This window comes from Canis aureus, chromosome 16 (assembly GCF_053574225.1).
Source record: "Canis aureus isolate CA01 chromosome 16, VMU_Caureus_v.1.0, whole genome shotgun sequence".
Classification (NCBI taxonomy): domain Eukaryota; kingdom Metazoa; phylum Chordata; class Mammalia; order Carnivora; family Canidae; genus Canis; species Canis aureus.
The window spans coordinates 62,520,291-62,532,873 of NC_135626.1; the positions used below are offsets into that span (position 1 = coordinate 62,520,291).

The 12,583-nt window shown below is 67.0% G+C and overlaps 1 protein-coding gene across 5 annotated transcripts; it reads left to right on the forward strand.

Moving 5' to 3' along the window:
• Positions 1–4,669: 4,669 nt before the first annotated feature.
• PVALEF (parvalbumin like EF-hand containing) lies at positions 4,670–10,694 on the forward strand. Of its 5 annotated transcripts, none has more exons than XM_077854553.1 (5): positions 4,670–6,353; positions 8,946–9,058; positions 9,265–9,400; positions 9,624–9,739; positions 10,524–10,694. In XM_077854553.1, exons 2-5 carry the CDS (start codon positions 8,953–8,955, stop codon positions 10,568–10,570), a joined length of 405 nt encoding a protein of 134 aa, XP_077710679.1. In that variant the 5' UTR covers positions 4,670–6,353; positions 8,946–8,952; the 3' UTR covers positions 10,571–10,694. The 5 variants fall into 5 exon arrangements, with proteins under 5 accessions (XP_077710679.1, XP_077710678.1, XP_077710677.1 ...); XM_077854552.1 differs by lacking the exon at positions 4,670–6,353 and adding an exon at positions 6,530–6,662; XM_077854551.1 differs by lacking the exon at positions 4,670–6,353 and adding an exon at positions 6,589–6,748.
• The last annotated feature ends 1,889 nt before the right edge of the window (positions 10,695–12,583 follow it).

Below are 12,583 nucleotides of genomic sequence, written 5' to 3' on the forward strand. Positions count from 1 at the left end.
GCGGGGGGGGGGGGGGGGGGGAGCTCCCTCCGCGGCTGGGGGGCACGGAGACGCGCGGGGGGAGCTGGGGGGCACGGGCGGGGGGAGCTGGGGGGCTGGGGGAGCTGGGGGGCTGGGGGAGCTGGGGGCACGGGCGGGGGGAGCTGGGGGCACGGGCGGGGGGAGCTGGGGGAGCTGGGGGGCACGGGCGTGGGGAGCCGGGGGCCTGGGGGAGCTGGGGGCACGGGCGGGGGGAGCTGGGGAGCACGGGGGGCTGGGGGAGCTGGGGGAGTTGGGGGGCACGGGCGGGGGGAGCTGGGGGGCACGGGGGTAGTTGGGGAGCACGGGCGGGGGGAGCTGGGGGCACGGGCGGGGGGAGCTGGGGAGCACTGGGGGCTGGGGGAGCTGGGGGAGTTGGGGGGCACGGGCGGGGGGGAGCTGGGGGCACGGGGGCAGCTGGGGAGCACGGGCGGGGGGAGCTGGGGGGCTGGGGGAGCTGGGGGGCACGGGCGGGGGGAGCTGGGGGAGCTGGGGGACACGGAGACGCGCCGGGGGCTGGGGGGCGCCCCGCGGCGGGGAGTTGCGGGCGGGCGGCACACCGGGGCGCACGAGCACGCAGGGGGATGCGAAGGCGCGCAGGGGGGCCACGCGCGGGCCGCACACGCAGGTTCGGAGGCGCGGGTCCGGCCCGCGCCCTTGGGGCGGCGCCCTTGGGGGTATTTTTGCAGGAGCCGCCCGCCTGTGCAGCCCGCGACCGGGGAGAGGAGGAGGCCGCCCCCGCCCCCGCCCGGGGCGCACAGCCGGGCACCCGGGGACCGTCCCCTCCCCGCCCCCCCTCGCCATCTTGCCCGATGCGCGCCCGCTGCGGGGGGGCGGGGGGGGGGCGTTGAGCATCTGGGTTTTATGTAACTCGGGTCAGGCTCCTTCCGCGCGGTCCATCCCCCGGGTGGTGAGCAAAGCCCCTGCGCAGGGCCCGCTGGAGGGCAGGGGGGGCGCAGGAGGGGGCACCTGCTCCCCCCCCCAGGGACCTGCTCCCCCTCCCAGGCCCGGGGGCTTTGGGGAGCGGGAGGGAGCCTGGTGCTCCGGGCGAGGAGTCAGCCCCTTAGGGAGAGGCTGCCTAAACCTGCCCTTCTCCTGAGGGGGCTCCCGGTGTAGAAAGTCCCTCCCGGAGGCTGCGGGCAGTTCTCCGCCACCACAGGCCCGTGGAGGACAGGGCATCCAGAACCTTCCAACTGGCCCTGGCTGTGTGGCAGCTGCTCTAAGAGGCTTTGCCCCACAGGCCGCTGTGGACGGTGAGAGAGCCACAGGTGGAGTGGCCCGGCAGACGGCCTGCCCTGTGGCAGGTGCTCTGATCCCAGCCCCAGGAGCAGGGAGGCCCCTGGGGGTGAGGCGGGCTGAGGTCTCTGCCCCAGGAGAGCACCCACGGGAAGGGGGCCGGGTCCACGGTCCGCGACCTCCCCTCCCCACCCAGGAGGCAAGCCCAATGCCGCCTGGCTCCGTGTAGAGGGGCCTGCTTCTGCCCACCCAAGGGGGCACCCCAGATACCCACGAGGCCGGGGAGGCCCCTTGGGGACAGGCGGGGGAGGTGACCCGTGGCCCTGAGTTACCTTTGCCCCGAGCCTCTGCATCACTGTGGCCGGCCTCAGAGACCAGGGTCAGGAGACAGTTGTGTGCGCCACCATGTGCACACACTCCCAACCCTCCGGCCGCCTGCAGCACAAGCCTAGGCAGAGGGTGGGCCACATCCTGGAGCCTTGGGGCCACGGACCGTCCTCTGGGGTCCAGGCAGGGCAGGGGAAGACCCCGGGGGCTCCAGGGGCAACACTCCCACCCCTTTTGGCCAGAGTGACACCCCTTCCCCCTCGGGCGACCAGGAGCTACTCCCCCGGCACAGTGACCATTGAGCTAGAGGTGTCCCAGGTGTCCCCGCCCATGAATCTGTCCCTTGGATCAGTGCTTCCCACGTGTGGCCCACCAGCAAGCGCTCACTGTCGGCCCAGCGTGGGGCAGGGAGGCTGGCGCTGGAATTCAGGGGACGTCTGTCTGCCTGCTTCCCCCCAGACGGGCACTGCTGTCCGTCCAGGGTTTCCGGAGCCCCGGCTGTGATGAGACCGCCTGGGTGGACAGGGCCTGGCAGCCCCGCGGAGGGCGCAGCTGAGCTGCTCGGGGCCAGTCGGGCTGCCTGGGAATCTTTCCTTGGCCTCCGGGCCGGGGGTCAAGTCCCCTGACCTCTGAGAAGAAACAGGGCAGGCCAATCTGGGGTGGCCCCAGTTTCCTGAGGACGCGCGCCCTCCTCCCCTGAGCTGGGGCAGGCAGGATGCCCCAGAGCCCTCCACAGCGGAGCGGGGGCTGGGCCCGATAAGGGCCGGGGCAGGGCTGCCACCTACCTGAGTGGCCACTGCCCAAGGCCCTGCTTCCACCCACAGAGGCCCGGCTGGCAGTCACGCCTCCTCCCTGGCTTCTCCACCACGGGACACACAGTGAGCTTCCCTCGGCCCACGGAGACCGGGGTCATGGCCAAGAGCCTCTGCACCTACGGTCCCAGGGGTCCCATCGGGGGCAAGCCCACGTCCTGCCTGCCCCACCCAGGACCCGAGGGCGCAGGCCGGGCCGGGAAGGGTGTCCACAGAAAGGAGTCTGGGCCCAGAGGACATGCAGGAGAGGGGAGGCCCCTCCCTTTGGGGCCAGGTGGGGTGACATGAGGGGGGCACCAAGGGGCCCCAGAAACTCGGGGGTTATGTCTGTCTACAGGTGAGTGGGCCCACGAAGTGTGGTGCATTGTCCTCAAACACCTGCTGGGACATGGGGACCTGGGAGACGTGCTCAGGCAGAGAAGCCAGGCGAGGAGGGACAGATGCCATGGGCATCCGTGTGAGGGACCACACTGCCCCTGACCACAGAGCCGTGGCGCAGGGAGGGGCAGACCCGCGAAGGGGCGCAGGGCCCGCTTCTGGGGTGATCACCGTGTTCTGGAACAGAGGAGGTGGTTGTGCAACCCTGTGACTATCCGCACAAAACCCTGAATTGTGCATTCTGAGCACTGACCTTTGTGGTGTAGGAGTTGTAGCTCAGCAAAGCCGTCAAACTCCGTAAGCAGGTGGCTGATATTTTAATGTAAAATACGCTAGAGAGTCAGAATCACTGAGGAAACCCACGCAAGAGCGGGAACAGCCAGCGCGGCCTGAGGCCTGGGGAGCCCGGACCGCTCACCCGTCAGCCGGGCACCCCTCACATCCAGCCTCAGATGCGCACCCTGGTCTGGCCATGCCAGGCGCCGCGGAGCCCGGGAGCCCGGCCAGCCTGGGGGGGAGGCCTCCTGTGTTCCCCCCCCCCGGGGCATCCAGGCCCCTAATAAGGGAGGAGCCACACTGCCCGAGTCCTCACCTGAGGCTGGACATCCTGGAGCCGCCCTCACAAATGACCACGAACCGGGGCCACAAAGCAGCAGAAATGGACCCACGACTCTGGGGCCTGGCACTGAGCTGTTGGCAGCCCCGGGCGCTGATGGGCTAGGGGACCCCCGCCTGCCTCCTCCAGCTCCCAGGGGCACCAGCGGTCTGTGCCTGCGGCCCTGCCACACCATCCCCTGGGTCTCTCCTCTTCTCATAAGGAGCCAGCCAGTGGACTGAGGGCCCAGCCCGATCCGGAAGGGCCCCATGCTGGCTTCAGGGCCCCGGGCTCACCGTAGGGCCCCGGGCTCACTGTAGGGCCTGGTGCTAACTATAGGGCCCCACACTAACTTGAGCACATTGATGAAGACCCTATTTCCAAAGGAGATCCTATTGACAGGACTGGGACACAGACATACCTTCTGGGGGCACCGTCCATCCCACGACACAGGGGCAGGGCCAAGGGCACAGGGTGGGTGTGGGTGTCCGTAGAGTCCCGCCTATAATAAGAAGACATGTTAGCGTTTGAGCTTGCCCGGATCCCGCCCACAACCCCTCATGTGGGCACCACAGTGGGCACTGCCCCGGGGACACCCTGCCTGCTGGGCCTTCAGCCCCAAGGGACCTGGCACCCCTGCACCCCCAGGCCCCCTGCACAGGGGACGTGGCCACAGGCTGGGGGTGGGGGAGGGGGTCAGGTGCTCCTTACTGTCCTCACAGCCTGCCCCCATCTGTGTGAACTTGCTGGTGGACAGGCCCCAGACGCAGAAGTCTCCTCCACAAGCCTGCCCACCCCAGCTGTGCTCGGCGGGGTGAGGATGAAAGGGGTCCCGGCTCTTCCCCAAGAGGCCTCAGAGGGCAGGGGGCCTCTGCGGAGGGTGCCAGTGCCCAGAGCCAGCCAGGTGCCCCCAGCACCCCCAGCACCCCCGGGGGGTTACGCCGTGACCTGGGAGGAGGCCGAGGCTCTTGTCCTCACTGCTCGCTAGAACAGAAGGGCTGACTGGCCTCACACTCTTGGGGCTCGGGGCAGGGCTGGGGGGCCACGGGGGGGCCCAGGGCCGGCCCCCCACCCCACACTTGCTCCACGCGGGAGGGGCAGGGCTGTAGGGCCTGCATATGTGGGGGGAGGACAGTGTCCCCAGAGTTGCCCCCAGGCCAGCTCAGCCCAGCGTGGGGGCCACAGAGCTGTGGGCGAGGAGGTGCGGCCTGACTCCGGACAGAAATGAAAGCAGAGGGGCTGCCCGCACCCCGCACCCCGCACCCCTTCCCGGGAGCTCGCAGCAGGCTCCCCCACCCCTCATGTGCAGCCCCCACAGAGGTGGACACAGACTGGGTCTTCCAGGGGCTTCCCTCGTGGGGTCAGGCGGGCCGGCTCAGCGCTTGGCCAGTCCTGCTGCTTATTTATGTTTTCTGTTTGATTTATGCTTCATTAAAAGCATCGTTTCCTGTTCTGCATATTTCTTTTTCTTTCTTTTTTTTTTTTTTAAGATTTTATTTATTTATTTGACAGAGAGTGAGAGAAGGAGCACCAGCAGGGGGAGCAGGAGAGGGAGAAGTAGACTGAGCAGGGGGCCAGATGCGAGACTCCATCCCGGGACCCCCGGGGTCACGACCTGAGCCAAAGTTAGATGTTCAACTACGGAGCTGCCCGGGGGCCCCTATTCCTTTTTTTTTTTTTTATATTTTATTTATGTATTCATAGAGACAGAGAGAGAGAGAGAGAAAAGCAGAGACACAGGCAGAAGGAGAAGCAGGCTCCTTGGGGGGAGCCCGACGTGGGACTTGATCCGGGGACCCCAGGATCATGACCTGGGCTGAAGGCAGGTGCTAAACCCTTGAGCCACAAGGACTGCCCCCCCCCCTTTTTTTAAATCCAGGAAATGCACATGATGTAAAACAAATCATTTTAACATGAACCATTCAAGGGCATTCAGCACGTTCACAGTGTGCAACCACCACCTCTATTCAGTTCTAGAACATTCTCCCCTCTCCAGAAGAAAAGCCTGTACCCGGTCAGCACTGACTCCTCACTCCCTTTCCCTCCAGCCCTCGGCAGCCACGACCTGCCCTCTGTCTCTGTAGGTCCGTGGATTTGCCAATTCGAGGTATTTTATACAAACTGCACCGTGCGCCATGGGCTCCTCCGTGACTGGCTTCTTCCCGTCCGCGTGAGGGTCGGGGTCCATCGGCCTGGGGAGCGTGTGGCTCCTCCTGCCTGTGCGCAACGGCCTCCCCCGTAGGGCCACGTGCGGCGCGGGGAAGTGCTGCCTGCTGGGGGCCTCGCGGGCGTGTGCAGGTGTGCACCCCGCGCTGGGCCGAGCACACGGGCACGACGGAGAGCTCCCAGGCGGCCTCGGAGCCAGAGACGCCCCCCCACAGAGACACACGCTGAAACAGCATCTCTACCAGCAAAACGCTGGGATCGGTTCAGGGTCCGGCAGCAGGCGGCCAGTGGAGGAACTTTCTGGAGCATGGCCGGCCTCGTGTGAAGCCATTACACGAGGCGGCGCATAGGACGTGTGAATTTCCCGGGGATGCGCGAGCGACTCTCACGCAGAGAAAGCAGATCTCAGAGCCGCGTCCACGCCGTGCAAAATGCGGAGCAGGGAAGCCGCACGGAGGGCAGCTGGTGGTGGCCAGGGGCTGGGAAGAGGTTGCCCCGGGGGTCTGTGCAGCTTGTTAAAAACCAGAGGACCTGAGGGGTGTCGGGCAGGAGCCCTTGGGTGCGTCTGCGTTGGTCTCCTTGTGCTCAAGCCGGTGACTGTCTTTCAGGCCCCCCCCAGGGAGAGGCCAGCACTGCCTGGGGTCCCACGGCCCTGCTCCCCAGGACCTTGGGGCTGACGGACCCTCCCCTGCCCTCCCCCGCTTGGTCCGCCCCACCGTGGCTCCCTGGCCCCCCACGGTGACCCAGGGACAAAGGACAGCTGCCCGGCCTGGCTGCTCACCAGAGGAGGTCCCCGGTCCAGTGGCTTCTCGGACATGCAGGTGAGTCTGCACGCCCCCGTGACCCTGGCGGCCCCGGCCAGCCCGTCCTGGATGCCCTCCCTCACACGGTACGGCCGGGGGCAGGGTGGACCTAACGTGGCGGACACCGCACCTGCCCCCGAGCTGCCCACTCGCCCCCCCGCCCTGGGCTCGGGGAGGCCGGGCGCTGCCCAGGGTCAGCCTGCCCCGCGTGGAGGCGCCAAGTGCCAGTGAGCCCCTGGGGGAGGCAGCGCCAGGCGGGAGTGGCCGGGAGGGGCAGGCGCTGGGGGACAGGTGCAGCCCGGCTGTCAATAGCCCCAGTGCTCGCAGGTATAAAAGCTGGGGCCCCTGGGGCAGACTCCCAGCACCCCAGCCTGACCTGCCTCCCCAGAACCCTCAAGGGAAACCAGGCGGAGGTGAGCCCTGCCCGGGAGGGGCGGTGTGGGCTCCAGGCCCAGCCGGGCTGCCCAGCTGCGTTATCATCCACAGGACAAGCAGAGGCCCGGGGGGCCGAGGAGGCCGCAGGGAGGCCCAGGGCATGCAGGGCAAGGAGGCGGAGGGGGAGGGGCGGCCCCGGGGGAGCCCCAGTCTGGAGGCAGCTGGGGGCCGCAGGGGTGGGCCCGGGGTGCACCTCGCTTCCGTGGCCTCCGACAGCGCCAGGAGCTGGGGAGCCGTGTGGGGAGGCCGAGACCTCAGGACCCCAGGTGCGGAGTGGGGGACCGGGAGCCCCCAGGGCCAACAGACCCACTGACTCTGGAGGTACCCTCACGGCTTCACGTGAGTCCCTGCCTCTGTCAGCCCCCAGCCCCGCGCTCCCTGGGACCCAGGCCCCCCCTGCTGGGCCCCCTGCCTCAGTTACCCCCGCCCCCAGCCCGTGCAGCGTTCTTCTCCCGTCAGCACCTGAGCTTGGTGGGTGACTCGCTGGCAGATGCCAGCAGAACGCGGCCCCAGGACGGCGGGCGTCCGGGTGAGGAGGGAGGGAGGGAGGGGTCGTGCTCGGGAGGCACCAAGTGGGAGCAGCCCAGGAGGCTGGGGGGGCCCCCGGGCCACCAGACGCTGGCTCTGTGTGGTGTCCGCAGTTCCCAGCCCCCAGCCCTGGCGGGACACGTCAGCCTCCCTCTGGGGTGAGTGCGGCTGCGGCCCGGGCCCTGGATCAGGGCTATAAATAAACTAACGGGGCGGCCGAGGCCCCGGGCTCGCCCCCGCTCCAGCTCCGAGCTTGGGCTCCCCTGCCTTCCTGCGGGGGCACCCCTGACAGCAGCCGTGTGGGACTGGCTGGCAACAAGGCACAGCCAGGGCGCCCAGGGGGGCGGGCAGGGCACCTCCTTGCAGCACAGAGCTCTGAGACCCTGGCCCGGGAGAGCAGAAGCCGGGTCTCGCCTCTGAGCGGGCCTCCGATGGCAGCTGCCCCCCGCCTCCCAGGCCAGCCCCCCAGGAGCCTCCTTCCGGGCACGACGGCCGGGGACCCGCTCCAGGCCCATCTCAGGCCCCGGAGCCCTTCCCCCAGCATCTACCTTCCTTCCTGGCTCCTCACTTGACCCTGAGAAGGGGCAGGATGGGCAGGGGTCTCCCCACTCCACAGATGAGGAGACCGAGGCCCAGGGCAGCCGTGGGGTGCTCCCGGGCCAGGAAGTCCGGGGGCATAGGCAGCACGCCCTGCCCCCCACAGGCTCCTGCCAGGGTTGAGCCGCAACCTTTGACCCGTGGCTCCTCTATCGGGAGGAGAGTAGAGATCCCTCCGGCCACTGCCCAGCCCCACGCAGGATGCATGGGCCCCTGGGCTGCCCCCCTGGTCCTGGGAGTATGTTCCGGAAAGTTCTGCAACCTCGTGAACTTTTGAGAAGGCCAAGGAGCCTCTGAAATAGCTGTTTTGCCACAAGCCCCAGAACCCAACCCCCCCTGGGGACAGCAACCCGAGAGCCCGGCAGGTCACAAGGCACTGCCTTGAGGGCCACAGGACAGCCCGGTCCCCACCTGCTGGCCCGTCAGCCTGTGACCAGACCCCCACCCGCTCGGCTGGAAGCCTGGCCTGCCTCAGTGGCTCCTGCTTGACAGCGACTTTCCGTGAACAGGGGGCAGCGGGCCTCCCCGCTTGGGGCGCCCGGGCGCCCATCTCCCGGAGCCAACCCAAGGCTGGCCTCTGTCAGCACGCCCCGCTGCGGGGCCTGGGAGGGCGAGGCCAGGGCTGTGGGCCGCAGTCACGGGGGAAGGAGGTGGGGCCTCAGGTATGGGGCGGCTTCCCGGAGGAGGCGGCTTTGAGACGGGCCTGAAAGGACAGACAGAAGTTCCCTGGCGGCGTTGAGGGGGCCGAGGGCAGCCACCACCTGTTGGGAGCCGAGGGAAGGGCCTTGTGCTCTTCACTGACCGTCTGGGGGCCTCGGCCTCTTCCGTGAGAGCAAGTGACACTCAGGATGGCCCGCCGGCAAGAGGGGGGCCCCGGGCACAGGAGTGTCCTCTGTGGTCAAGGGCAGCCGCACGCCTGGTCTGGGCCCCTGGGGACCCTGCTCAGGAGGCAGGAGTTGGCACCTGCAGGGACTGTGTCTGCTCCGGTCCCAGCAGAGCGCCCTGTCCCCTGCCGTGCGCGCCCCCCAAGCTGCCTCCCATCCCCCGCAGGGCCACGATGGACGAGGAATTCTCCTCTCAGATGAAGAAGATGGCCTTGGCTATGGGCACGTCCCTGTCGGACAAGGACATAGAGCTGCTGCCCACGGACATGAGGCATCACGGTAGAGCGCGCCCCGCGTCCCCGGCACTGTCCCCCCGCCCCGGGCCCGGCCGGGCCGGGGACGCAGGAGCCGCAGGAGCCCCATCGGCGGGCTCCCCGTTCCCGGGGCTGAGCCACCAGCCCCGCGGGGTGGGGGGAGGGGGCTGTCCCCACCGCAGGGCGGAAGCGTCCCCCTGGGCCCTGGTGACCCGCGCCCGGCCGTCCCAGGCTCCTTCAACTACCTCAAGTTCCTGGAGTACATGCAGAAGTTCCAGGCCGCGGGCCAGCTGGACAGTGCCATCCGCCAGGCCTTCCAGACCCTGGACAAGGACAAGAGCGGCTTCATCGAGTGGAACGAGATCAAGTAATGGCCCCCGGCCGGGGGTGGGGTACTGAGCCCCCCAGCACCCCGGGGGGCCGGGCCCGGCCAGAAAGTCTAGGCACCCCACGCTGGGGCCGGGCCCGGACACCCCCTCCAGCAGGGCTCGTTCCCCACCTGTAGGACGGGGAGGGGGCCCTGTGCAAACCACTGGGTGCCGGCCGGACCCCCAGCTCTGACCCGAGCCCGCCCCCGCCCCCCACCCCAGGTACATCCTGTCCACCATTCCCAGCAGCGGGCCCACTGCCCCGCTGACGGACGAGGAGGCCGAGGCCATGATCCAGGTGGCCGACACGGACGGCGACGGGAGGATTGACTTCGAAGGTGGGTGGGTGCGGACTGGGGGGGACGCCAGGAGCCTCCAGTTGGCCCCCACCCCCGGGCACGGGGCGCTCGGCCATGTTGGGTGGGTGCAGCCCCGCACAGCGGGAAACCAAGCGTCAGAGATGCTGAGTGTGCGGGGGGCGGGGGGCCCACGGTCTCTAAGTGGGCGAGGGTCGGCTGGGCGGGGGCGGGGTGGTCTGAGGGGCAGGGGGAGGTTTGAAGGTGGGAACCAGAGCCCAAGGCCCCGAGGTCTGGTCCCCACACAGCACCCCTTCGGGCTGGCTCGGGGACCAGAAGGCAGAAGGCAGCACGGTGGCCCCTGAGAACAGCGGAGCGAGGCTCAGGGCCCAGGACGGACAGGCCTCCACACTGCCCCGCCCGCTGGGAGCCTGAGCTCAGCTCTCTGGGCCCGCAAAGCCTGCCTTGCCAGGTAGCCCCAGGATCGCAGAGGGCAGCCTGGCCGAGGGGATGGCTCAGGATTCAGCGCCCCAGCCTCTCAACTGGGCCTCAGTTTCCCCACTGAGAAAGGCAGGATGACCCAGTCCATCATTAGTCCACCACGCAGGCCCTGGGTGGGGACACAGGGCCCACAGCAACCGCGGGGGGTGCAGACGGCACAGCTCTGGTCGGCCCTGCTCCTCAGGGCCCAGCAGGGCAGGCCACGGGATCCCCTACAGGTGAGACTCCCCCTCATAAAATGGGGCGTGCCTCCCCATTGGGTCTGCAGGCCTTGAGGGGCACAAGGCCAGGGGATTATTTACTAGAAATCTGTCTCCTATCCTAGAATTTTCTGAACTGATCAAAAAGGAAAAAGTTCCAAAGAAGAAGTAGTACCACGCTCGGCCCTGGGCATCGTGGGACATTCGCATGCCTGACCGAGGGGGCCATGGGGGTGGACACAGCGCATGCCAGGAAAATGGAAGAACAGTGTCATTAAATGAACGATGCAGCCCGAGTGTTTCTTGGGTGGAGTGTGTGAGCTGGGGGGGTGGGCCAGTGTGGGAGTGAGGGGGGCACACAGGCTGGCTGGGTGGGTGCAGCGGCCCCGGCCCCACCGCCTCCCGCCACTCCTGGCAGTGCTCTGTACCGACACCCCTTCTCCAGCCCCAGCTGGCCTCTGCTAGGCTGCCCTGGCTTCATACAGCTGCACAGGGACACAGCGCGGGGACACCTGCTACCCCAGGGTGCAGCCGAGGGGGACCTGGCATGTGCCCCAAGCCGCAAACCTGCGGTCAGTCCTCTGCCCGCCTGCTTCCCTCCGCCCCCAGCTGGGCCTCCGGGCTCTGCTGCTTGCCCCCTAGGGGGAGCTCCATCCTGTGGTTTAGGCCCCACCTGTGGGCTGGGGCTCCCTGCCCCCTGCGCCCTGCTCCCCACTCCTGAGCCCTCGTGGCTTCCTGACGCCCCAGGTCATGTGAAGATGTCATCTCAGAGCCCGAGGCCGAGCTCTACGGAGTCCCAAGTCCCACCAGTCCAGTCGGCTGTGCATCATTCCTGGGCCTGGGCTGATCAGGCCGGGAGCTCTGCGGCCCACACCCGGGGAGCGCTGGCTGCACTCCCCGTCCATCCCGGACCTGGACCCGGGAAAGCACTGGGCCCCCCACCTGGCCCCCAGGTCCACCAGTGGGGGTGAGCATCGGGGCGGGTTTACAGGAGGGCTTCATCCTCCCACTGCTGTGTGGGACTCTACACCCTCTAGGAAGGAGGAGCCTGAGGTGGCCTGACCAGCCCGACCTTCCTCCTCCTCTCCTCACCTTCCAGAGAATCCCACTGGCTCCACCCTCAGGAAGCCACGCCCCCCTGTCCCTGCCACCATCCTGATCACCACCCCTCTTGCCTGGGTGGCTACCATATCCCGCAGATTAGCTGCCCGGCCTCTACCCTCTGACAGGTGGTTCTCAACCCAGCAGCAGGGAGGTCCTTTAAAAATAGAAGTCAGATCTGGGGCGCCGGGCTGGCTCAGTTGGTAGAGCACGCAACTCTTGATCTCAGTGTCATGAGTTCAAGCCCCATGATGGGTATAGAGCTTACTTAGAAAAAACAAGTCAGATCTATCGCTCCACTCAGAACCCTCTAGAGGCTCCCTTGTCAAGCTGAGTCCTTGGAATGCCCCTCATGTCCTGGTTCTCCTCCAGGCCCTGATTCCAGCCATGCTGCTCCCTTTGCATGGCTGTTCCTGCCTGGCATGCTCTTCTCTAGATTCACATCTGCATGACTAACTCCCTTGTCTCCTTCTAAATTCCCTCAAATGTGACCTCCCAAAGAAGTCAATCCTAACCCACAGTTTGCACATCACACTCGCCTCGCTACATGCTCTGCATCTCCTTGCCCTGATATCTTTCCCCATAGTACTCACCTCCCACTAATATACCATAATATTTATGTATTTGTTATGTTTACTATGAGTAAGAAAAGTGTCAAGGACATGGGGATCTGAGACCCCAGGGAAGAAAGGCTTTGAGAGGTAAGCCTGATGTTGGCACAGGTTGCTCATCAGTCATTGGTAACAGTGCCCAAGAGACTGAGAAGCTGAGGAGGGCATCCAGCAGCCTCCTGGGTGTTTGGTATCTGCCAGGGAGGAGGAGGAGAGGCTTGCCTTGGGGCTCTAAGAAGTGGGGAGTGGACAGGAGAACCAAGCCAGTCTTCACAGAGACTGGAGTCTGGCTACAGCTAGGCCAATCCTTCTGCTTCACTACCCCTCAGAGCAGAAGAAGTCCCTGTGGACCGGGGGCCAAAAATGGCCCAGTGCAGGCCAGACCTGGCCACACTCATTTATTTGCATAGTATCTGTGGTCGTTTTCAAGTTATACTTAACTGGAGGACCACACAAAGCCTGAAAGTAAAAAG

What these genes read in the sequence shown, in the direction of transcription:
- PVALEF (XM_077854553.1), top strand. Translation starts at nt 8,953, where the DNA reads ATGGACGAGGAATTCTCCTCTCAGATGAAGAAGATGGCCTTGGCTATG. An exon ending in CACGGACATGAGGCATCACG is followed by an intron (nt 9,059 to 9,264) that starts GTAGAGCGCGCC and finishes CGGCCGTCCCAG; the next exon opens with GCTCCTTCAACTACCTCAAG. An exon ending in CGGGAGGATTGACTTCGAAG is followed by an intron (nt 9,740 to 10,523) that starts GTGGGTGGGTGC and finishes CTCCTATCCTAG; the next exon opens with AATTTTCTGAACTGATCAAA.